This window comes from Myxine glutinosa, chromosome 13 (genome assembly GCF_964187855.1).
Source record: "Myxine glutinosa chromosome 13, kmMyxGlut1.1, whole genome shotgun sequence".
NCBI lineage: Eukaryota > Metazoa > Chordata > Myxini > Myxiniformes > Myxinidae > Myxine > Myxine glutinosa.
In genome coordinates this window covers 11,352,237-11,379,741 of record NC_136273.1, presented here as the reverse complement: position 1 = coordinate 11,379,741, position 27,505 = coordinate 11,352,237, and the positions used below count along the sequence as shown (strand labels likewise).

General features: G+C 42.1%; 1 protein-coding gene across 6 annotated transcripts in view; it reads left to right on the top strand.

The window, feature by feature from the left end:
• The window catches only part of OLFML2A (olfactomedin like 2A), a 55,028-nt gene that overhangs the window by 6,686 nt on the left and 20,837 nt on the right, over positions 1-27,505 (top strand). For all 6 annotated transcript variants that reach the window (XM_078767080.1, XM_068133787.2, XM_068133788.2 and 3 more), the window contains 3 exons: positions 4,193-4,300; positions 20,236-20,409; positions 24,853-25,069. In XM_078767080.1, coding sequence (XP_078623206.1) covers positions 4,193-4,300; positions 20,236-20,409; positions 24,853-25,069 — 499 coding nt within the window. The remainder of the gene's footprint in view (positions 1-4,192; positions 4,301-20,235; positions 20,410-24,852; positions 25,070-27,505) is intronic.

Below are 27,505 nucleotides of genomic sequence, written 5' to 3'. Positions count from 1 at the left end.
ACATAAAGTGGTGCAGTATTGGTACAGGGTTGACACCTGAGTCTTTGTAGACCTTTGTGCTGGAGGGGTATTGTGACATTTATTGAATATCATATTTTCTGTTTGTTTGCATTGAATATAGCACTTTGTGTGCTCCTCAACAACGAATATACAGATGTGGAATACATAGATATTATTGATTAATTTTCAGAAGAACGACAATCTTGTGGGGTGTAGGTCTATCTATTTGAAGGTGGTCGACAATTAGGGTCCCTTTTATGGGATTACTGGGAAGGTTTAGGTTACCTGTTAAGCGATTGCTAAAGCAACTGCTTTTTGGTGTAAGAGTTTCCTGTTGCTGCAGTTTAAAATATGAGCAATTATTGTTATGAAAATTATGATGTTTATTATTATTATCCCCAATTATTTTTTGAATGCGGATGTATTTTTTTTTTAATGTAATCCGCTCCTTCCGCCCATCCATCCATCACGTTATCTCCTCAATGGTTTTGTCGAAATTCACCAAATTTGGGGGTTATGATCATCACATGGCAAGAAGGTGTGAGAGCAGTATCATTTTTGGCCCCACCCCCATGGTAACCTGGGATGGGGTCAAAAGGTCAGGTACCAAAAAAATGCAATTACGGGCACATTTTTAAACATTTCTTAATGAAACTTTGTACATCCAATCAGCGTTGGGGGATGCATTAGATATTTTTTGAAATATAAATTAAATAGGATGCATGAAATATTAAGATTTTTTGGATTTGACTCCCGGTCCGGACACCATAAAGCTTGGTGTTAGGTCAAAGGTTAAGTTGGCTGGCTTCAGATCTCAGGGTCCCGAGTTCAAGCCCCTGTTCATGCCGTTGAATTAACACCAGGTAGGTTGACTCAGCCTGTCATCCTTCAGAAGTCGGCAAAATGAGTACCAGTTACTGGGAAAGATGAGCGATTTGAGTATCTGCAGCTCAATGGAATACTGCTCTCCCCTCTGGGCCGGTGCTCCTGCCTCACACCTTGCTCGGCTTCACGCTGTTGAAACCAAATCTTTCAGAATCATTGGAATCTCTCGCGATGAAGCTATCTCTGAGGGCCTTTCACTCACTCACCGCAGGCAGGTTGGTGGTCTTTCCGTCTTCTACCGACTCCTCTCCGGCCTTGCTCCCCCAGCTCTGTCTGTGCTCTGTCCCCCAAATATTCCTACAGGTCGCACAAGATCTGCCTGCAACCCTCTTATGGTTAAACTGCCAAAATCAAGACTCTCTGCTCACCTTCACTCCTTCATTCCTCCCTTTCTCCCGCCTCTAGAACAAACTCTCTCACTCTCTTCAATCCCATTCCTCCCTTCAGGTCTTTAAAACAGCTGTTCACCACCATCTTTTACCTTCCCCCATCCAAAACCTTGATCTTTTCTACCCACATTAATTCACCCCAGATCCACTTTTCTGAAATACCGACTTCTTTCCTGGAAGTCCTAGCAGTGTCCATGTGTTTTATACCTATCCCACCCCTCCCCTTCCCATGCCCTCTCCCCCCAAGCCCTCTACCTCCCACAGATCTCCCGATGTCCCTTTTCTCTACTGCTGTACTTGTGTACTTTCCCCCTCTCTCCCCATCGTCTCCCACTCCCTTTATTTCGTAATATATGTGTCCGTTTTTTTTTTGAGTGATTAATTTTAGCTCTTACACGAGCCTCGATCTTGTACACAAAAAAACAAAAAAATCCTGTGTTGGAGTGGCGACCCGTCCACAATTGTGTCCAAAAGCCTAGAGACTGCTTCAGCAGGCCTCTTTACCCACAAGGCCTTGTCAGATATCTATCTAAACTCTGTAAGCTCATTTGTTCTTTGATTTGGAATGCTGTTCATCTCTTTCACTCATCTCAACTCATAAAATGATAAACTTTTAGTATTAGTATAGTATTAGCTTACACCTTGCGCTCTATTACTTACACCTTGCACTGTGAACCTTGCACTTTCAAACTTACACATTACATTGACCATACACGTAACTCTCATTGCACCTTACATCAGTGAACCTCACAACGTAACCCTTACACCTTGCACCTTACTCAAAACAACTTTGTCACTTGTTATCTTATAACCGAACACTTTACGACCTATACCTTACAAACATGCACCGAATTTCCTACACAAACACGTTCTTGCCTTTTGTAAAAAATTAAATAAACTCCAGGTCCACTCATTTAATACCTCATTTATCTTACACTTTGATTTTTAAAAGGTAAATATAATAATCCACTGTCCATGGCGATTGAACAAGCATCAGCAGGTGAGCTAGCCTGACAAATATAGTCCATAAACTTCCTAACACTAAACTTTATTCACATTTTATTATATTACAACCTGAAATTAAAATGGATTAAAATGAGATTTTTTTGTCGATGATCTACACATAATTCCCTATCATGTCAAAGTTAATTTAAAAAAAAAGTTGAACAGTTGTTGAAAATAACATAATAAAATAAAATAATAAGAAAATAAAAAGAAAATAATAACAAAAATAAAAATAAAATAATAAAATAATAAAAATTTTAAACAAAAGTTAATGTCAAAATTAATGTCATAATGTCAAAGTGGATTTATTTTCTTTAGAAATTTATACAAAATAATCAAAAATGAAACACAAATATTTAATTTACATAAGTATTCAACCCCCTGAGTCAATACTTTGGAGAAGCAACTTTGGCAGTGATTACAGCTTCGAGTCTTCTTGGGTTTGTCTGTATCAGCATTGCCCATCTGGATTTAGGAAGTTTCTCCCATTCTTCCTTGCAAATTTGCTTAAGCTCTGTCTTTTGTATGGGGAGTGTCGGTGAACAGCAATCTTCAAGTCTTTCTACAGATAATTATCAATGAGATTCAAGTCTGGGCTTTAGCTGGGCCACTCAAGGACTTTCATGTTGTTGTTTTGAAGTCATTCCAGTGTTGCTTTGGCTGTATGCTTGGTGTCATTGTCCTGTTGGAACATAAATCTTCACCGCAGTCTAAGATCTTTTGCACTCTGAAGCAGGTTCTCCTCAAGGATTTGGATGCATTTGGCTCCATTCGTTGTTCCCTCAATCCTTAAAAGTCTTCCAGGCCCTTCTGCTGAAAAGCATCCCCATAGCATGATGCTGCCACCACCATGCTTCATGGTAGGGATGGTGTTAGATGGGTGATGAGCTGTGCTCGGTTTCCGCCAGACGTAGCACTTTGCATTCAGGCCAAAGAGTTCAATTTTCATCTCATCAGTCCACAGAATATTTTGAGTCATGCTCTCTGAGTCTTTCACGTGACTTTATGCAAATTCCAGATGTGCTGGCACGTGCCTTTTTCTCAGGAGTGGCTTCTGTTTGGCCACTCTCCCATAAAGCATACATTTTTAAAATGCTGCAGAGACTGTTGTCCTTCCAGCAGGTTCTCCCATCTCAGCCAAAGAACTCTGTGGTTCATTCAGAGTGATCATTGGGTTCTTGGTCACCTCCCTGACAAAGGTCCTTCTTGCTTGGTTTCTCAGTTTGGTCGGACGTCCAGCTCCGGGAAGAGTCTAGGTAGTTCCATATTTTTTCCCATTTCCTAATGATGGAGATCACTGTGCTCTTGGGAACTTTCAACACTCTAGAAATTGTTTTATACCCTTCCGCAGATCTTCGCCTCCTCACAATTCTATCTTGGAGTTATACGGACAGTTCCTTGGACTTCATGGTGGAGTTAGTTTCTGCTCTGACATGTACTGTCAAATGTGGGACCTTATATAGAAAGGCGTGCTTCTTTCAAAATCATGTCCAATCAATTGCATTGGCCTCAGGTGGACTCCAATCAGGTTGTCGAGACATCTCAGGATGATGAATGGAAATTGGATGCACCTGAGCTCAATTTGGAGTGCCATAACAAAGGGGTTGAATACACATTGACTCAAGACATTTCAGCTTTTTGTTTTTAGTTCTTTTGTAAAAATTTCTAAAAAAAAAAAAATCCAATTTGACATTATGGGGTATTATGTGTATATCAGTGACAAACATCTCAATCTAATGCATTTTAAATTCAGGCTGTAACAAAACAAAATGTGCAAAAAGTCAAGGGGTGCCTTTTTGCACATTTTGTGCAAAATACTTTATGAAGGCACTGTGTATAATTTTCCCTGACCAATGAATCAATTGATTGAATTCAGTTGTAGGTAGTTAATTATCATGACTGTCTACCCACAGCTGTCGTCTTTGTCGAACCTTCTGCAGAGCACACTTCACGGGATGGATCTTCTCAAACTGCATTCGTTCATTGCTGTCCTCGTGCAGCAAGTCGTTAAGCTGGAAGAGGTATGGCATTCATATTCTTATGTCATAGTTCAAGAAACCAAAATCAGGCATTGAATGTATTGATAGTCTTCACATTTAATTGCATATATATATATATATATATATATATATATATATATATATATATATATATATGTATGTATATATATATATATATATATATATGTATGTATGTATGTATATATATATATATATATATATATATATATATATATATATATATATATATATATATATATACGTATATATATGTCTCCTCCAACAACGAAAGCATCAGCAGTTCCAATAATGTGAGCAAATAAGTAAGATCGGAGTTGATCACTTTTCCTTAGTTTATGGACTTTGTATGTTGAAGTTACATTTCTTGGTTATTTCCATTATTATTCAAAATTGATATTATGGTGAAGCGTATAAAATTATACTCTAAAGCAGGAATTTTCAAGCTTTGTATGGCCACGGTCCTTTAAAGGGGCTGAATATCTCACGACCCCCAATATTTTTCAGCTATCCAAAAAAGATAAATTGAAATGCAGATGATGTCATCCAGTAGTTGTGTATTTTTGATCCAACAACAGATTTTAAGTGTGGGGATGGGGACGGGGGAAGAGGTATTAAGGAAGAAATGGTGATGAATATGGACGTTCTCTGTAATTAATTCAGTGGAACTAAAATGTGCGGTAAAACTAGTAAGTACATGGAATATATATTTATGAATAAGCAAAGACTCATACAGTCACGTGAAAAAGTAAGTACACCCCATGAAATGTTTTGACTTTTTCAACATATTTCAACATACAGCTATTTGATGTTCATTTCAACAATATTGATAGATAAAGGTGATATAATATAACAAATATCATGAAACATTTACATTTTGTGGTCCATTGTATAATTTAAATAAACATACATGCAAATTTCGCATGTGGAAAAAGTAAGTACACCCCATGAAATGTTTTTTTTAATCTTTTTAACATATGTGGACATATCAACATTTGATCTTCATTTAAACAGTATCCATCGATAAAGGTGATATAATTGAACAAAAAACAATGACTAATTGACTTTGCAATAATTTATTCAACAAAAAATTGTTGCACAGCTCGTTTCAAATCCCCCCACAACATCTCGATGGGATTCAGATCCGGGCTTTGACTTGGCCATTCCAGAACCCTCCATTTCTTTCTTTTCAGCCATTCCTTAGTGGATTTATTGGTATGTTTAGGGTCATTGTCATGTTGCAAGGTCCACCTTCGGTTGAGCTTCAACTCTCCGACAGATGGCCTCACATCATTCTCAAACACCCTCTGGTACAATGAAGAATTCATAGTGGATTCTATGATGGTGAGCTGCCCAGGCCCTGATGCAGCAAAGCTGCCCCAAACAATAGTATTTCCACCACCATGCTTTACAGTTGGTATCAGGTTCTTGTGGTCAAATGCTGTCTTTGGTTTTCGCCAAACATGTCTTCTGGTACTGTGGACAAACAGCTCTACCTTTGACTCATCTGTCCAGAGCACATTGTTCCAGAAGTGCTGGTCTTTGCCTAGGTGTTCATTGGCAAACTTTAGTCTTGCCCTGATGTTCTTTCTGGACAGCAAAGGTTTCCTCCTGGCACACCTCCCATGTAGACCAAATTTGTGCAGCCTCTTTCTAATGGTAGACTCGTGCACTTTGACACCAACAGTGGCAAGAGCTACCTGTAGGTCCCGTGATGACATTCTGGGGTTCTTAGAGACTTCTTTCAGCATCTTGCCGTCTGCTCCCGGGCTGAACTTGCTGGGGTGGCCTCGCCTGAACAAGTTGGCAGTTGTTTGGAATCTTCTCCACTTGTAGATGATCTTCTGGACAGTCGAATGATTGATTTCAAATTGTTGGGAGGTCTTTTTAAATCCCTCGCAGACTCGTAGGCATCTATAATGTTCTTTCTGAAGGCCTCAGAGAGCTCTTCCGATCTCGGCATGGTGACGCCGCACACTTCAACAACAAAGAGCAAACCAAACGAAATGTCTGAGGTTTAAATAAGATAGGTTCCTCCAAGATCCTCTCTAACGATGTTCTAATCATTTGCACCTGAGCTGGTGCACCTGATTCTAATTTTAGGTATTTGAAGTAGTGATAAATGTCGGGGTGTACTTACTTTTTCCACATGCGAAATTTGCATTTACGTTTATTTAAATTATACAATGAACGACAAAATGTAAATGTTTCATGATATTTGTTATATTATATCACCTTTATCTATCAATATTGTTGAAATGAAGATCAAATAGCTGTATGTTGAAATATGTTGAAAAAGTCAAAACTTTACATGGGGTGTACTTACTTTTTCACATGACTGTATATGCCATAAATCTATTTTTAACCCTTTGTTCTGTGTTAATTGGCCAGCATTTATAAACTATTTGTTTCATCTTCCCAACACATTCACCTCAATCCTTACAAATCTCCCAGGCATTACCGCTGAAAAGCATCCCCTTAGCATGATGCTGCCACCACTAGGGGTTGAGAAACCCTGCTCTAAAATATTCCTAAAGTTTAAAATACTACTTTCAAAAATGGTAACTGTGGTTATTTAAATTTCTTCTTAAGAAATGCAATTCCAGCTAATTTGTATGAGGAAGAAACAAATGATGGAATGAGGCCACCGTAAAGCTTTGGGGAGAATGACTAGTAATACAGAGGGCTCTGTGTTGTTGGATCTCAAAAGAGACGCTTTGTGTTGAGAATAGCTTATGACCACAATACTGTGACCTTTGGGACAAACAAAAACAGCTGTGAAGTCAGCAAACAAAAAGCTTCAGAAAAGACGAAAGGTTGGAAAATTCATTAATAATTCTCCTAAGCATTGGTTACCAGGTACATGAGTGCACATTTTACGATTACCTTCACCATTAATGTCCCACTCGATCTCTATCACACTCTTGGTGACTCTGAAATCACTTGTGATCTCCCACTGACTCTTCCTGCGCACATGAAAGGTTTGGGAAATGGACCGCACAGCACCAGCAAGGAAATTGCTCGTCCATTGTTCGGCCTCTCTCAAGAGCTATCCTATTGGCTTTTTATCAGTGAGGGACGTGACCGGCCAGCATTTTGTCCTTTTGTTGTGCGGCTTCTAAAAGAGGCAATGTAGGTCAGGCGATGGTGCGAGCAGGAGATGAAAAGCTATCAAGCAAGCATCTGAGAGCCTTTCTATCTGTACTTTCACATTCTCTCATAGCATAGACATGACGAGTTCATCAAAAATATCTTGGCACCTGGTATAAATTTTATCGAAAACATTTGTGTCATTTGTGAATGTCTTCAGGTTACTCTTTCAGTTTGCTCGGATACCCCGGCCCTTACCCCCTCCACCCCTCACAACCATAGGGCCTTCAGAAATACAGAGGAGGTCATATGTTGAGTTATCATTCTCCAGTGAGTGTTTTCTTTCCCATAGGGATATACTGTATAGTATGAGAAATGTTATCATCATGCTCAGCTCAGTACTATTGTTATACAGTATATATATATGTATATGTATATGTATGTATATGTATGTATGTGTATATGTATATGTATATGTATTTGTATTTGTATATATATATATATATATGCATATATATAATTCAGGGTTCGAAATAAGCACTGGTCTGCGTGCCAATGGCCACCAAAGACAGTTTGGCCACCATAAATTGGCCCAAGGTGGTCCGGTTGGCTACTTATCAAAATCGTCGATGTATTCGGTCGTTACTTATACCAGGACTTACTTACTTATACCAGTTGAGGGATCTCGCGAGATCACGGCGAGGTCACGTCTTTTCGAAGCTGCTCCATGCGCTCACGCTTTCGAAGCTAAGTGATCCTTCTCGATTGTGTTTTTGTCGAGACTGTATCTATCTTTCGGTGTATGTACCTATAGCGTGTCTTTTGGAAAATTTTCGGTGCTAATTTTTCGTACATGTATACACAATCGTCGGTTAATGGTATCGAGTATTCTGCGGCCTAGTACTCGTAGGCTTGGCTACCGTACCGTCTCCGACCTTGTGGTTTTGTTTTTCTCTCAGCGATTCGTCGAATGCGCTGCATTTATTTTCGTTCTCTGGTTCGTACCAGTCATTCACCCAGTACCTCCTTGTTTAATATCTCTACTCAAAAAAAAAAAACCCAAAAAAATATTTCCTTCTTAGGTGTTATTCGTTTATTGTTGTTCTTTTTTGTTCGTTCGTTCGCGATCACGCGATCACGTGATTAGAAATGTATAATCTCTCCTGTGAACAACTATTTTCTCTCATATATTATAACACAGTTTTCTTCTTTTCCTACAAAAGGATGCTTTCGTCTTGCTCACCAAATCTATTCATTCCAAAAAATATATATAATACCATCTCTTACAGTTCCTCCTTTCTACATTCCCTAAACTATCCAGAACTCCACCCCTCCTTCAGTGTCCTCAAACGTATTTTTGACTCGAAGGTCTCAAACTCATTTTGCAAAAAATGTTCGTTTCCCATGAATCGTACACTTTTCAAAATCCAATCTCACCCCTCCCCTCCAAATCCTCCCCATCACCCATCCCTTTCAAATCTCCCCTCTTGCCCCTTCCCTCCCCTCCCTCCTAAACTCCCCCCACACCCCTCCCCTCCGAGACTCTCCCTCGCTCCTCCCCTCCTAGACTCCCCTCTCACCCCTCCTCCTCAAAGCATCCTCCCTGCTTCTTCCCCCTTCCAACTTTCATCTTCATCTCCCCCAACCTTCTGCCTCGCTCTTCCTCCTCCTCAAATAACACCTCACTGTGCCTCACCCAATCTCCATCAAACCTTTTGTCCACCCCATTCTTCCCTTTCTCCAAGCTATTCTGAAATCTCTGAAATCTCTGACACACCTTCAACAGCTCTCCCTACCTCTTCCTCCTCTTCCACATCTTACCCTACCCCTCCCCCCCCCCCCCCCCTGTTCTGGACCCGATGCTCCCCCTTCCTCTTCATTAACGGTATGGACCTCAAACATCCGGGGCCTTCGCTCAAACTTGACTGATCTCTCCATACAGGTTGCTTCTGACAAACCAGATGTGATCTGCTTAACAGAAACTTTCCTCCTTCATGATGTCTCTGATGCCTTGGTATCTCTCCCAGGTTACTCCCTCTTCCGGTATGATAGACCTGAGCCTCGTCCTGGAGGTGGGGTTGCTATCTTTATAAAAAACTCTCTTCCTCACTCGCCCTCCACTGCCCTCTCTCCACCTCACCCCCAGGAATACCTTTGGCTACGGCTTCCCCTTCGCTCCCACCTTTTGTTCATATGTGTGTTGTACCGTCCACCAAACAGCGATGACTCCATCTACATCTCGCTGTCTGATGATATGGACCAACTTCTATCTACCCATCCCAACTCTCTCTTCCTCATATGTGGTGATTTCAATTGTCACCATGCCAGTTGGCTGGGTGTGGGTACCTCTCTCACCAGCCATGGCTCTTCAGCAAAGGACTTCTGCGACTCACTGGGACTGACACAATCTGTCAATTTCCCGACCCGGATCTCAGTCAACGGAGCATCTTCTCTTCTGGATTTGGTTATGACAAACTTCCCTGAAAATGTCTGCTGCTCTTCTTCTGCTCCAATCGGCTCATCTGATCATGTGCTTGTCAAAGTGGACATCTCTCTGACCATTCTCAGAGAGCCTCCTCAGCGTCGACGAGTCTGGCATTTCACTCAGGCCAACTGGCACGGTCTTCAAGCAGCCATCAATCATCTGGACTGGTCTCCCATCTCTACCGCCTCTGACATCAACTCATCCTGGGAATTCTTTCAAAGTAAATTGCTCTCTCTCATGCACAGATTTATCCCATCTCGTCTTCAGTTGTCATACCCTTTCTCCCGTCCATGGTACACGGAATCTTGTGGTGAGGCTGTTGCCCTGAAACAACTTGCTTTCGTCTCCTGGAAAGCAAATCCAATGGAAGGAAATCTCATTTCCTTTCACAAAGCCCGAAACAAGTGTGTGTCCACCCTCAGGAGAGCCAGGAAACAATATCTCACCGTTCTCAAGACCGAACTCTCTTATCTGTCTCCCTCTTCCAAATCCTGGTGGCGTCTGGTCAAATCTGTTTCTGGTGTTTGTTCCCCCTCCATCCCCTCCCTCACCTCAAACGGCTTAACGGCTGACTCCGCACGTGAAAAAGCTGAATGCCTCAACTCTGTGTTTGCCTCTAAATCTTGTGTCCCAAACCCATCCCTCTCTGTACCCACCGTACCCAGTCGTACCCAGCTGCTCCTGGACTCTGTGTCCTTTCCTCCTGACAAGGTGGAAAAGTTTCTGTCAACCCTCGACTCTGATTCTGCAACTGGTCCTGACGGCATCAGCCCACGGGTCCTAAAATCATGTGCTTCCGCTCTTTCACTCCCTCTTTCTGTTCTCTTCACCCTCTTCTTTGCTCAAGATCATCTGCCATCTGCTTGGAAATCAGCCAACATCACCGCTTTGCACAAAAAAGGTGCAAAAACAGATCCCAGCAACTACAGACCAATCAGCCTTCTCCCAATTATCAGCAAAGTCATGGATTTCCATCATTGCTTCAGATATGAAATCTTTCCTCTTCTCCAATGGCTTGATCTCTGATCATCAATTTGGTTTCAGACCTGGTCACTCTACTCTGGACATGCTGCTTCTGCTTTCTCAACAATGGATGGAGGTCCTCAACGCCAAACAGGAAATTAGAGCCGTCTCCCTTGACATTTCACGTGCCTTCGATACGGTCTGGCACCCTGCTCTGCTCACCAAACTCTCCTCCTTTGGTATCCATGGAAATCTCCACGCATGGCTGGCGGACTTCCTCTCTGGTTGTAGTCAACGTGTGGCCCTGAATGGGTTTCTCTCATCTCCTCTTCCTGTTCAGGCTGGAGTTCCCCAAGGTAGTGTTCTGGGCCCTGTGCTTTTTCTGGTCTTCATCAATGATCTCTTCGACTCTCTTGAAAATCCTCTCTATCTCTTTGCTGACGACTCTACTCTCTGTCGCTCCATTCCTCATCCCTCAGATCGGCAGTCTGCAGCCTCCTCACTCTCTACAGACCTGGACAAAATCACAGACTGGGCAAACAAATGGAACATGTCTTTCAATCCTGATAAATCTCACACTCTTACGATGTCTCTCCGAAAAGACCGACTGGAAAACCCTTCCATCCACTTTCTGAATAATCCTCTCCAAGAAGTTCTGTCACTCAAGCTTTTGGGTCTCACTATTTGCCATGATCTTTCCTGGGAAAACCACATTTCAAATCTTGGCCTCCAAAGCCAGTCGCCGACTGGGCATCCTCCGTCGTGCGAAGTCCTTCCTTGGCACACCTGAGCTCCTCACCACATACAAGGCTTTCATCCGCAGCTCTATGGAATACTGCTCTCCCCTCTGGTCTGGTGCTCCTGCCTCATACCTAGCCCGTCTTCACGCTGTTGAAACCAAAGCGTTCAGAATCATTGGAATCTCGCGCGATGAAGCTAACTCCAAGGGCCTTTCACTCACTCACCACAGGCAGGTTGGTGGTCTTTCCGTCTTCTACCGACTCCTCTCTGGCCTTGCCCCCCCAGCCCTCTCTGGGCTCTATCCCCCAAATATTCCTACAGGTCGCACAAGATCTGTCTGCAACCCTCTTATGGTTAAACTGCCAAAATCAAGACTTTCTGCTCACCTTCACTCCTTCATTGCTCTTTTCTCCCGCCTCTGGAACAAACTCCCTCACTCTCTTCAATCCCACTCCACCCTCCAGGTCTTTAAAACAGCTGTTCACCACCATCTCTTATCCTCCCCCATCCAAAACCTTGATCTTTTCTACCCCTGCTAATTTCGGTCCCCTTGTGTTTTATACTTCTCCCACCCCCCCCCCCCCCTTCCCACGCCTCCTGCCCCCAAGCCCTCTCCCTCCCACACTTCTCCCTGCTCTCAAATGTTGTGGTTGTGTGCTTCCCCTTCTCTACCCATCTTGTCTTCCGCTCCCTCTTTTTGTATATTTTGTTTGTCTGGTTGATTTGTTTGTGAAATAAATGTTAGCTCTTTCACGAGCCTCGATTCAGTATACAAAAAAATAAAAAAGGAGTTCCCACGGTCGGGCGATGTAAATTATCTTCGTGAACATTTACCGTTTATCGATCGCTGCTTCTTGCGGTGATGGTAGACGAGGGTATTACGAGTAACGCTTCAGTACCTTCAATTGTATGACGAGTAAGAGGACTCGGTGTTATTCTCACAACAGTCAATAATTCACAAATACACAAGACAGCATGTGCTTCCCTCTGCCCATCTTGTCTCCTGATCCCTTTATTATACGTTTTATGTGTCCGTTTGTTTATTTTGTGATTAATGTTAGCTCTTACACGAGCCTCGATCTTTATATATATATATATATATATATAAAGCTGTAAGAGCAGTATCATTCTTGGCCCCACCCCCTAGGGTGAGGTCAAAAGGTCAAATACCAAAAAATGAAATTACGAGCACATTTTTAGAATGAATCTTTGTACATGCAATCAGCATTGGGAGACGCATGAAACAAGTAACAATTTTAATAGATTTTTTGGGATATTTTTATGGAAGGAGTAAATCTAGTCTCAGTGAATGCTTCATTCACTCCGTGCAGCATTCCTCATGCTGAAATTTTTTTCTTTACAATTCGACCAAGCTATTTTATCGCTTTGCAGTTACGATCATCCTGTGGTCACAGCTTTATGCTCAGCAACAAACGTTCTTTTACTCCTATACAGAATATGCCCTTTATACTCTGCCAAGGAGACAGTTTGACAACCCCATCCCTTCCTCCTTCCTCCCTCCTCCCCCCACCTCCCGCCCCTCTCCCCGGTTCTACCTCCACCCATTCCTTATGTTCATCTCCCCCTCCCCTCCCCCCTCCCCTCCCCCCTCCCCTCCCCTCCCCCCCCCCCCCCGTTCCCCTCCGCTCCCCTCCCCCCTCCCGCCCTCCTCCACCTCCCATCCTCCCTCCCCCCTTCCCCCTCCCATCCCTCCTCCTCCCCCTCCCCATCCCCCCTCTTCTCCCCTCTCCCCCTCCCCCTCCCCATCCCCCCCTCTTTTCCCCTCTCCCCCTCCCTCTCCCTCTCTTCTCCCCTCCCCCTCCCCCTCTTCTCCCCTCCCCCCCCGTTCCCCTCCCCTCTCCTCCCCCGCCCGCCCGGCAATGCCGGGTACTTCTGCTAGTGCTTTATAAAGCATAAAAAGTTACTTTATCCACAAGGCAGTACAGAATGACAAGATAGCATATTTTTCGATATGCAAAGTCTGTATATATTTTGTTGAAAATTGCTTCCTGGTGCATTCTATTTTGCCATTTTGAAATGTGTTCCCTCTTTATACTCCGACCACACCTTTGCAACCACTGCCTCCTGGATGCTATCATTTTTTTTATCCACCCGAGAGGCAGAGAAAGACGTCGCCATTATTGACTCTACCTCGGCATTTGGCCGAGATGATATATCGATGCCCATGTTCTCAAATCCTGCTAGGTTTCTCTTGCTTATCCTCTGTTTGCTATCTTCAGCCCGCGGAGCAAGGGCAAGTCACCCATTGGTATTGCAAGACGGCCAATGTCACTGTATACACAAGAAGGGTGCAAAAGCCAATGCTCTCAACTGCATGCCAGTTAGAATGAACAACTCGTCTTGCTTGCGAACGCAGCTTGTGTCCATTTTCGTCACTGGACGGGAAGAAGAATGGATGGAATCAACAGGACATTTTTCTTACACCCCCTAGAAGTACTAAACCACCATATAGGGTTTTTTTTGCTTTTTCTTCCTGCACTTCCACTTTCCAAAATTTCCGAGCTGTATCTCGAAGCCGGCTGGAACTTTCAGAATGACATTTTGCATCAATAATGTGAATACAAAGTATGCGTGGTTCACATAATTTTGACCTTCACCTTTTTTTTTGGAGCTTTTTAAAATGTTTTTGATGTTTTGATATTTTTTAGATGTTTTTGAGTTTTATGGATAGATTGTAGATGGGGGACACATTTTCTAAATTTTTAAGGTCACGACCTAATTTTCGACATTTTAACATTTTTCACCATAACCCGACTAAGGTTTGTCTGATCGGAACAAAATTGCCTGTATAGATTGCCTAGAGCAAGATGCATTTACGCTTAATTCACATCATACCCCTCCGAGTTAAAGGTCAAGGTCAAATGGCAGTCTGGAAAAAAAAAAGCGTTTTTTTTTTTTTGGCCATGACTTAATTTTGCCAATGCGGAATCTTAAAGACTGATTGGCCTTCCAAGATGCTCATGCATCATAATAGTGTAACTGCACTGAAGTTGTGCATCACATATTTGCTTTGTATCCTTGACCTACTTTTGCGCATTGTGACCTAATTAACAAAAAGCATCATTACTTGAATAATTTTCGATTGATTTTTATGTTTTTGAGTTTTATGGATAGGTTGTAGATGGGGACACATTTTCTAAATTTACACTCTCTCCTTAAAAATGTTGAAGATCAAGGTCATATGGTGGTCTAAAAAAAATTATGACCATCATTGGATCGCGGGGCAAGGGCAAGTCACGGGCGATCGCCAAGGGTAAGCCTACCATGGGCAGGAGAGGTCTACCCTTGGTGATTGCTTTCTGCTCACATATATCTGGTTGTTTTTTTAAATACCAATTTTTTTTGTTTGTTTATTTACCATATGTCACATTTTCCTTCCTATTTGTTTCTCTATTATTTTTCCTTTTCTCCCAATCCCAATCCTCTTGGCAGTTAACCTCTGAACCCTGACCCTTCCTGTCGAAATGAACCGATCTCACTCTCACAGGTCCCTGACCCCCTGATAACTCTCACAACTCTGACACACGCACCTCAGCCTCGCCTGCGCTTTATATCAAACCTCGCCCATATCCCGTATCCCTATTTTGCTCTAATGAAGGGGTAACTCCCGAAACGTCAGCTTCTCTTTGCTTCCCATGGTGGCTAGCAGCCCAGCATATCTCGATCAACATTATGTTGAGTCGATGCATGTTCTCTGGTCGCATCTCTGGCTTTTAACACTGTTTACCACCCTAATCTCCTTGTCAACCTGTGAAATCCAAGGCCATCTTCTTTCCTGGAATTGTGTATTTCTAAATGAAATCCTTTCTTCTCCTCTTCTAGTACAGGCTCGAGTCATCCAATGAGTCATAGACCTAATCCTATTCCTCGTTTACGTTAATAACCTCTCCGATGCTATGGAAAACCTTTTCCTCTTTGAAGTGATTCTACATGATTCTGTACAAGTCTACATTCCACACGACAGGCAGGCAGCAATGGCTTCCGGCCCTATCTGGTGACCTAGAAAGAGTCAGATACGAGTCTAAAATAGGAATATACCTTTCAATCTAGGCAAATCTCACATTTTCTTTTGAAAGATTGTCAAACAAACCCATGAATCTATTTCCTTAATCAACTAGTGCAGTAAATAGAGTCTCTAAAACTTCTGCTACTTACCACCAGCTATATAGCTTCTCTTTGGCAGACCATATATCAAAGCTGGCCTCCCAAGCCACCCACAGATTGGGCATTCTCTGTTGTGCCCAAGTCCTTTCTTTAGTAAATACTAGGGCGTGCCCGTACGTGGGTGCAAAAAAACATGCGTGCAAACAACAACAAAAAAAAACTTTGAAACCACGTGGCAGTAACGACCACAGAACCCCCCCCCCCTCTATTTACATGAAATGGTTTGGTCCATTCGCAAAGCCAAAGCGAACGGCTTGCGAGTACGGTAGAACACCCCCTCTATTTACATGAAATGGTTTGGTCCATTCGCAAAGCCAAAGCGAACGGCTTGCGAGTACGGTGACCATACCTTGGGAACCACTTGTCCGATTAATTTCAAACCTTGAAAAGGCACATCCTCGGGTCCCCAGCAATATACCTGGCAAGTTTCAAGTATATCGGACCCGTGGTTGTCGAGAAACAGCGGTCACAGACAAACACACAGACAAACACACAGACACACACACATACACACACACATACACACAGAGATTACTGGAATTATAGAGAGATGAACATCTCACAGCCAATAAGGCCTTTCTCTACAATCTCAAAAGGAGTGCTCTCCTCAATGGGCTCGTTTACCAAATTTATACCATTCTCCAGGACTGGATTCTGTGCAAATCCAAAGTTTTCAACACCATTTGCATCTCCCACAAAGAAGCCGAAGCATCGGACCTGCGTCTCCCTCGTCTCAGGCAGGTTGGTGTCCTCTCCATTTTCCACAACCTTCCTTCAGGTCTTGCTCCCTCTGCTATCCATTCCTCTTCCGTCGCTGCACTTTGCATTTGTTCTTCCAGAAATCACCCCCTTATGAAACTCCAAAACTTCCCACTGCTCTTTTCCACTAGTGGAACCTCCGTCCTCATTCGGTCCATGCCCAGTCTTCCCTCCAGGTCTTGTAGTTGGCAGCACACCAGCACCTCAGGTTATGTGCAGGCTGTCTTGATTCCTTCCCTCTTATTTCTCCTCTTCCTGTTTTTTCATCCCCTTGTTGCATCCACATGTTGTCTCACTTCCCACAGTGAACTCTCACTCCCCTTGCTCCTCCATAAGCCTCGACCTTGTTTTTAATCAAAGCAGAACCTTTTTTCGATTCCCACATTCTCAGCAAGCACTCAAATCAGATTCCTTGGGCTAACCGTAATATCAAACTTCAGGGAGATGACAACAAAGTCTAAATTACAACTTAGATGTGGATTTAATAAGGTGAACACACCTAGACTAGAGTATTGCCATTTACAGGACTTGCGTGATGTTGAACAAGAGTTTGTCAAATGAAAATGCGTGTCGTGATGACTGCACATCTCACCACATGTGTGAGCGTGAACTGAGTGTTCAATCGCAAATCGTTCCATTTTCTTAGCATAAAGGGCAACTGGGAAAACAAAGATCCTCGGAGTACTCCCTCGCTCACTTTTGAGGTTGTCCGTTTACGGAATATGACATGATAATGAAGAGTTTTTATTCCCCTACAAACTTGCAGTGGGTTCAGCTTTTTGGACTCAGGCTTGCTTTGTGTCAAAACAAAAGGATGTAATAAAGATTTCTTTCTCAGAAGAACACTTGCTCTCCATAAATCTGCGGGTTTGTCACTTGGGCATTATATCGCCATCAAAGCACCCGAAACACCAGTAAGTTTCACAAAGGCACAAAAAAGTCCCACTCAAACCCTCCACCCCAACTATGAAGTTGACTACTAACTTTTGCCATAGTTCAGTCCACTTCTTGAGGCAGAAATCGTTTCTTCAAATGTCTGCAAAATCTATTTGGTCAACTAGCGGAGTAGCAAGATAGCCGAGAGGTATGCACATTAGCTTATGAGCTATCTCGCCTGGGTTTGAATTCCGACCCAGCTATAAACTGTCAACCTGATGTTCCACGGGCAGAGCCATTCATCAATGTGTGTGCTGTCCCGCGGATGGATGTTGTCGTCCTGTCGGACAGCATTATTTAGCGGACGTTAAAGATTCCACTCTGTCCTCCACGAAGAGTACGCTGGCTATCACTGGCACCCTGGCCAAATTCCAAAATCCCTACTTTAGCCTTCAAAAGGAAACAGCATTGATGGTACAGCCACCCACCCCCAGCAAATGGTGCAACCAGCAGCCATGTGGTGCATACAAAAGGAAGGAGGAGTGCGGTCGGTACGTTCTACATGGAACTAGGCTATGGCGCCTTAGGGAGGGTGACCACCATCTTGCGTTGCACTCTATAAGCGAGGTGCTTGTCAAATACATGATGTCAGAGCACAACGCGGTACCTGAGCGAGGCATCATGCCAGTACAAATGCAAGAGGGCTTCAGCTGTGCCATCACGAACCATTTCGACCATTTAGTGGATTATGAGCCAGATCCGCAGATTGCAAAAGTAGCGCATGCGTTTCTTCTTGTCCTTAACACTTCCTGTTTCAGAATCCCATTTTCCCTACCTTAACAACATCTGCTTTGGTGGAGAAGGTTTTCCAAAGTGTTTCGCGAAAGCTGTCCGTACTTGAGCAATTGTTTGGCCTGTATTTGGTGCATCCAAACGCAAGCAACCAACTGCTCTTCGACACTAGCAACTTATGTCCGCCATGCCGTCTAGCTTCCGACTGACTTCCGACTTACTTTTTCTGCTGCTTTGACATCATACTTTGTTCATTCGTGTTCAACATACTTGCCAACATAATAATGAAAATGTTCATCATGATTGTATTGCTGTCGGTTAAATGACGCAGCAAATCTTGCATTGATATAATGGATGTGGATTTGATTACCAATTCTACTTCCTGGTTACTTCAATACTGAGGTTACTGCACCTCTGAATGCAAGAGGGCTTCTGCACCTCTGATGTACCTGGTTCCTATGCTGCTGATATAATGTTCCCTCACCTTTTGTCAGGAATTTGAATTATGTTCAGGGTGTCGATGATAATTTCCCTACTCTTCACCAAAAAGACAAATTGTGAGATATTGAATATCTACTAGGTATTACTAGAGGACAAGTCCACTCATTACAATCACTGGTGCAAAGCTCAGTCTGCAATAGTTAGTTGGGTCAGGAATCAAATTCGGGCTAGTCAGCTCAAAGGAAAGTGGCTTCCTCTGCACCATCCAATCGGGTTGTTACCCTGCGCTCGCGAAGCGAAAAGCGGGGTAAAGCATTCAGGTACGTACGTGCGTGTGCCTTGTACCATGTGCCGTATGTGTCTGCATTTTAAAAAATCATTTTCTCGGCAACCGTTGGTCCGATTGACACGAAAATTTACCATAGAATCGCCTCCGCCTGAAGAATAATTTTATTCATAATTATGACGTCATAGATCACGTGGTACGAACGCTATCTTGGAAAAACGTTACACCTCTATATCTCCCAAACCACTCAATGGAAAAAATTGAAACATCGCTCATTGTCAAGTACTAACCATGGGGAATAAGATATGTTGATGGTGGTGTCATCGGTGCCTTAATTATGACGGCATAATTCGACAAGTACAACGTTTGATATGATCAGTATGGATAAAACAAAAATTCCTCTGCAACTGTTAGTCCGATGGACACTAAATTTTCAGAATATGTGCGGCTCCTCCTGTATACATTTTTAATGATAATTATAACGTCATAGGTCACGTGGTACAGACGCCATCTTGGAAAAAATCAGAAAAAGTTGCACCTCTATATCTCCGAAACCGCTCCATGGAAAAAATTGAAACATGGCTCATTGTCAAGTGCTCCCTCCCCTTGGGGAATAAGATATGTTAATGATGATGTCATCGGTGCCTTTGTTATGACGTCATAATTCGACAAGTATAACACTTATCTGATCATTGTGATTTTTTTTTTCAGCAACTGTTGGTCTGATGGGTACGACATTTTCACCATAGGAGCGCCTCCTCATGTAGAATAGTTTAATAATAATCATGACGTCATATGTCATGTGGTACAGGCGCCATCTTGGAAAAACCGCAAAATGTTGCACCTCTATATCTCCAAAACCGCTGCTTGGAAATAATTGAAACATGGCTCATTGTAAAGAACTCCATATGGGTAATAGGTGTTGTTAATGATGATGTCATTGGTGCTATAATTATGACGTCATAATTCGACAGGGACAACGTCTAGTCTGATCAGTTTGAAATGTATTGAGCCTGATCTATGCAACAATTATATTAGATAATATAAAGTTATGATGTCATCGCTCACGTGGTCTGGCAGCCATATTGGATCAAAGAAAAAAAAATGTTCAAAAACAGAAGAGTTAGCTCGCAACAAGTTGACTGCGCAGGGTAAGTATTCTATGAATACCATCTAGTTGTTGTAGTTATCGTATTATGTGAGACTGCAGCCCAATTAACACGAGGCGGGCAGCGTCTACTACTCTGAATGGTGAATGGGTTGAGAATCTCTGCTCTAAATGTTGCCTGACCTTTAACCTCCGATCCACAACCCTTACAGGCAATGAGTGCAAACTTTTCAAGAGAGAGTGAGTACATGAGGAGCGGCCTAGCTCGCATGGCCGACCACATGGAGCAGCACGCCAATGACAGTGAGCTCATTGCTGCCATCAGAAAGGATCTTGCCAATCTTTCACTTACTCTGCAGCAAAGGACCTTCCACGCAGAGGAGAAGGTCTGAATCAGTTATTACGGGCAAAATCGAAGATTTGTCAAGAATTGTATATTGGTTGGTCTTGTGCATTACTCTGTCTGTTTGTATGACAATCACCTACAGGTCACAATTTTAAACCAATCTTTATGAAACTTCACCAAATTATAGAGTTGATCATTAGGAAGAAACCTATTGATTTTGAGGTCAAAAGGTCAGCATAGTCCAAAGGTCAACAACTTTTCCAAATTTCTAAAATCCTCAATTTTCATCTGATTGACTTAAAATTTTAAGAGGATTTGCATATCAGGTCACTGAATTTAACTACCAATTGTTTTTGAGTTCAATTTGGCCAAAAGGTCAACATATGCCAAAGATCAACAACTTCGGTGAAGTTTATAAAATCCTCAATTTTCATCCCATTGACTTGAAATTTGAACAGGATTTGCATATTCGGTCACTGAATTCAACCACCAATTATTTTTGAGGTCTAAAGGTGAAAAGGTCAACATAGGCCAAATTTCCACTAAAATCATCAGTTTTTATCTGATTGACTTGAAATTTGAAAAGGATTTGCACACTTCATCATTGAATTCAACCACCAATTATTTTTGAGGTCAACATAGGTCAAAAGATCAATATAGGCCAAAGGTCAACAACTTATTTTATGGATTTCACAAGTATCATGCTATGCTCGACATACTGTATTTCTTGTTTATTTATTGTTAGGGCTGTTAAGCTCTTTACTGCTTTGTTTTAAAAACCAAAAGCCCCCCACGTGGTCTCGGTAATGTACACATTTTTTGTAGTTCAATTCAGTCTGGGTATATGATGTATTTTATAAAACTCATACATTGTATTCCTTAAAAGTAACTCCACATGACTTCACCAGTTCACCAATGACTCACTCGTGGCATCCACTAAAGACCGCACCTCTTGATGAACCAAAACGCTTTGTGAGGAATAAAAATTGTTTAACCACCCACCATGACAGGTGATACTTTTAGTGTGAGGCTACACTGGAAAAGCAATCTATGAATTTTACATTCTCTATTCCTCCCGTCATTTCTCTCCTCATTTGTCTGTATTGACACTTTCCACTTACTGATGCCTGATTTTTTGCTTATTTATTATTCTACAATTAATTTTTCACCTCGTCAGTTATGCCTCAATCTGCTGTTATCCTCTCTTGGGTGTAGACCTGGCTGAGGGCTTGCATTTTTGGTGTGGTCAGTCTCTGCGTCCATCCAGAGCCTCAACTCAAAGTACTAACACATTTTGTTCATATTTGGTACATGTATGTTACAATAACTGGGCATGAGGCACGTCAAATTATTTTGGGGTGGGAGCCAAATGTGATGCGACAATTTTATTTCCGAATTTGGGGGATTTAAACATTATTTTGTTATGGGAGGGAATGTATAGCACCATATTTTTCGGCGCAAGTCGATAATTTTGTTCAAAAATCCCCTCCCGCCCCCTCCCGGGAGTCCCCGTGGTCTGAAATCTAAAAATCGAAGCCCGGGCTATTGTGCGGGCTATTGTCTTGTATTGATGCGTCAAGTTTCAGATCGATCAGCCGGGTGATAAGGGAGGAGTAGCAAAAAATAGCACAAAGTTAAGGGATAAATAATAATAATGATAATGATGGATAATAATAATAATAATGATAATGATAATGATAATGATGGATAATAATAATTAGATAATGGTGGATGGATGGACGGATACAATGACAGGAAAACATGCATGACCAAGTTATATTTCACAAACAGGATATTCTACATTCCTTGTTCGACAAATACAACCTCCACCACCCGATGTTGCACCGCCATTTTGCGGTGGGCGGTTAAGAAGCTTATTAAAGCTTTGTCTGAGTGAAACCAAGAGTGCAACACAATTAACCTTTTTAAAGTCCTTGAAAATTTTTTAAATTCATACATTAACTTGAACTTTTCCCATCACTGGGAACGGATGCTTTTCCTAGTTGTATAATACATTACAAAAGCTTAAATATGCACCCAGCACCCCAGGTTTCAGATTTCCCATTATAGCTCCACAAAGATAAATCTGATGATCTTCAACTTTACAGTGAAGACCTTTATATTAAAGACTGAAAAAATGTGACTATACTATAAGAGAGATAGATGTTTGTCTGTCTGTCAGTACGTCACCATTTTTCTCAGAAATGGCCTAATAGATCTTCGTCAAACTTTCAGAGATTCATCAGTGAGTGCCGAGAAGTGTTTCAGGCAAAAATAATAATAATAATAATAATAATAATAATAATAATAATTATAACTGAAAATTTTGAAGATAAAGAAGTTTGATTTTTCTGGATTTTTCTTCGATTTCTCTTGCGCCTTACTTAGCCTTCGTAGCGATGTGTAAAGTAATATTAAGTTATCCCCGACCCTACTCCTTAGTGGGTGTAGCCTGTGGGGAAGTATTTTAGGCTCCTACAACAAATAGGAAAAAAACTAAATTTGATTTCTTCAAAATTGGATTGGAACAGCACCGGGCATCACCGGGTACCCCTGCGAGTACTAGGTAAACGTCATTGAAGAAGTGACATACCAACTTGTTTTGTGCCCTATATCTCAGGAATATAAAGTCCTGTTGGAATATCGCTCCATCTATGTCAGGAATATAAATATGCACAAAATTGACTTTGCAAAAAACACATAAATAAACGATGTTATTTCCCATCTATTTAGTACCTATGCAAATACTGTACGATGAAAATGTTGGCCTTCCATCTGCAGTCGGTGCGCACTCTGCACTCTCTGATCCAAACCTATCCACCACACCTCCCTCCCCTCCACAACCCCATTCCACCCATTCCCTGTGCAAAGTGCAGGTTGGAACTTTATCTCTGCAATTTTAAACCATACAGCAGGTGTACCTAATGCAATTATTAAAGCTTGGGACAGACAGAAAGCATTTGTTTTCAACGACAGAGGAAAGTACAATATAGATTGGGAATTCTCTGTATATTGTAAATTATGAAAGAAGCTACAAATTTTTAAATACATCACAAAGCAGTGCATGGTTACCATGATTTTGGAATATTTTGTAGGCCTGTTTTGTAGGCCTCTGCCCCTTCAGAAAAGGATTTGATATATCTGAACATGCAGGGCCTGCATAGTCCTTGGATTGGGGCATTCTGTGGCCGAAACTTTGGACTTTTTGAGCCTTTATTACCCTCGCCAGAGGAGGGCGGGGCTATTGCGTGTGGGTCCGTTTGTTAGTGTGTCTGTCTGTCTGTTTGTCCACACAGAACGTGAGTATGCTTTTCAATTGCAACCCTTGGTCCGATTGTCAAGAAATTTTCACAATAGGAGCGCCTCCTCCTGCAGAATTTTTAATGAGAAACATGACGTCGTAGGTCACGTGGTACAGGCGCCATCTTGGAAAAACCGAAAAACTTTGCACCTCTATATCTCGGAAACTGCTCGAAGGTAAAAAAAAAAAAATTGCAACATGGCTCATTGTCAAGCACTCCCCAAGATGAACAACATATATTTATGATGATGTCATCAGTGCCTTCATTATGACATCATAATTAGACAAGTAGAACGCTTCATCCGATCAGTTTGCAATTTCTTGAGCATGATCTACACAAAAAGTGTATGGGAGAATTAAATTGATGACGTCATCTGTCTGGTGGTTCGGCAGCCATATTGCATTGAACATAAATCTACGTCATGAATAAACCACACAAATCCAGCAGCTAATAAACACCACACAAAATACACCACACAAACACATACAGGTGAGGCTCTTTCTTGTTTATATTGTTGACAAAACGTTAAGTTTATTGTGCTTGGGCCTTTTTGACAATGTGGGTCTCACTTTTCTGGATACGCTTATGTACAACTACAAGCTGTTCATCGATGTTTACTCATACGATTTTTAATGCATTCATTTATATTACTCTCCCCCAATGCCACACTGCATCTGCAATATATAGATTGTATAAACTCAAACTGTCTGCACCTGTCCGATATACATCAGTTAGACACAGCCGCTATCTGACACAAAATCATTTGATTCAGCATTCCTTTTAAAAAAAAAGTTATGTTTAATAACAGTTCCACCAAACCTGTTCAACTACCTTGCATGACCCAAGTATACTAACCGTGGAAATGAAGGAGAAGATGACGTTTAGGACGTTAACCCTTTCATTGTTTGCTCCGCCGAAGGGTTAACGCCCGAAACATCAGCTTCTCCATCCTTACGTTGGCGATTATCACACATGGATCAATGTTTACAAAATCCAAGTTTTGGATCAACTTTAGAAGAGCGTGAACCTGACTCTCCGTTAAGTAAACACTTTTTGTATTTCATTCAGCGTTACACCCGGACACGATTGTTTCAAATCCCCATAGAGATTACTGAATGATGACCTAATGTTGGAACAAAGGTCAATTTGCACAATGTGATGTGTTCCCTTTTCCTTCTCAGGAAAATCGTGGAGCAGACGTCAAACCTGTGAAAAAAGGGAAAAGTGAAAAAAAGATGAAGAAATTCAACATTTCTCAACAAAGGCCGCAGGCAAAATCCAGCAATCATTCCTGGCATTCACCGGTTGGCCACAACAGGGCAAGGCCCATTCTACTTCGTGAGGTCACGTACTACACTGGCAAGAAGAAAGATGGTCAGCTCGTACATCATAAAAAAAGTAAGTCTTGGCTGACACTTATTACCATGACATACCATGATCTTCATACTGCACCACGTTAGCGCAATGCTGCCACTGTTTTCATTCTCACCTTAACTTCACTTTCTCTCGTAGTCATGTCGTGCAGACATTATGTTGTGCAGACATTATGTTTCCCAGACATTATGTTGTGCAGACATTATGTTTCCCAGACATTATGTTGTGCAGACATTCTGTTTCCCAGACATTATGTTGTGCAGACATTATGTTGTGCACACATTATGTTGTGCAGACATTATGTTGTGCAGATATTATGTTGTGCAGACATTATGTTGTGCAGACATTATGTTGTCCAGACATTATGTTGTGCACACATTATGTTGTCCAGACATTATGTTGTCCAGACATTATGTTGTGCACACATTATGTTGTGCAGATATGTTGTGCACACATTATGTTGTGCACACATTATGTTGTGCACACATTATGTTGTGCAGACATTATGTTGTACAGATATTATGTTGTGCAGACATTATGTTGTGCAGACATTATGTTGTGCAGACATTATGTTGTGCAGACATTATGTTGTGCAGACATTATGTTGTGCAGACATTATGTTGTGCAGACATTATGTTGTGCAGACATTATGTTGTGCACACATTATGTTGTGCAGACATTATGTTGTGCAGATATTATGTTGTGCAGACATTATGTTGTCCAGACATTATGTTGTGCAGACATTATGTTGTCCAGACATTATGTTGTGCAGGCATTATGTTGTACAGATATTATGTTGTGCAGACATTATGTTGTGCAGACATTATGTTGTGCAGACATTATGCTGTGCAGACATCATGTTGTGCAGACATTATGTTGTGCAGATGTTTTATTTTCTCTCCTTTAGTATTTCTTGCGGTTGTCAGTCAAAATGCAAAGCTTGAATTTTTTTTTTTTTTTTTTTTTTTTTTTTGTGTACTGAATCGAGGCTCGTGAAAGAGCGAACATTTACTTCACAAACAAATCAACCAGACAAACAAAATATATAAAAAGAAGGAGTGGAAAAACAAGATGGGGAGAGAAGGGGAAGCACACAAACACAACATTTGAGAGCAGGGAGATGTGTGGAAGGGAGAGGGCTTGGGGGGAGGAGGCGTGGGAAGGGGTGGGGGGAGAAGTATACAACACAAGGACACCAAGGACTTCCAGGACAGAAGTTGGTATTTCAAAAAAGTGGATTTGGGGTGAAATTAGCGAGGGTAGAAAAGATCAAGGTTTTGGATTGGGGAAGATAAGAGATGGTGGTGAACAGCTGTTTTAAAGACCTGGAGGGTGGAGTGGGATTGAGGAGAGTGAGGGAGTTTGTTCCAGAGGCGGGAGAAAAGAGGAATGAAGGAGTGAAGGTGAGCAGAGAGTCTTGATTTTGGCAGTTTGACCATAAGAGGGTTGCAGGCAGATCTTGTGCGACCTGTAGGAATATTTGCGGGACAGAGCCCAGAGAGAGCTGGGGGAGCTAGCCTGGAGAGGAGTCGGTAGAAGACAGAAAGACCACCAACCTGCCTGCAGTAAGTGAAAGGCCCTCGGAGGTAGCTTCATCGCGGGAGATTCCAATGATTCTGAATGCTTTGGTTTCAACAACGTGAAGACGAGCTAGGTGTGAGGCAGGAGCACCAGCCCAGAGGGGAGAGCAGTATTCCATTGAGCTGCGGATCAAAGCCTTGTATGTGGTGAGGAGCTCAGGTGGCCAAGGAAGGACTTCGCATGACGGAGGATGCCCAGGCGGCGACTGGCTTTGGAGGCCAGATTTGAAATGTGGTTTTCCCAGGAAAGATCATGGCAGATAGTGAGACCCAAAGGCTTGAGTGACAGAACTTCTTGGAGAGGATTGTTCAGAAAGTGGATGGGAGGGTTGTCCAGTCGGTCTTTTCGGAGAGACATCGTGAGAGTGTGAGATTTGTCAGGATTGAAAGACATAAACAGAATCCCAAACAGTTGAATGTTAAAGTACAATCACATTAAGGAAAAGGATCACCGTGAAACAGAATCCCACCTCCCCTTCCTTACCCCCACTACATATCCTTACAGGTAGCACGTCTAGACTCACGCCTTTGCACTCGAGGACATTTTGAGGTAATTTGAGTTGAATGGTTGTTTCTGTTATATGTTCACTTGTTTCTCGTTATTAGTAGAAGATATTCATTTCATTTCATGCTGATTTGTATCATCGCTGGACTGTGCCGCTGATGCAGTGCAAAAAAAAAGGTTAGGACAAGAATTTGTGATATATTCAGGGTGCCGGTGATAGTTCACCAACTCTTCGTGAAGGACACTGTGGGATCGGTCCAACGACTAATGCTGGCAGATGGGTTGCCCAGTTTGGGTCATCACATCCATCATGGGTCACATCCATCCAAAGGGACAGGACACACATTGATGCCTCACCCTGGCTGCAAAACACCA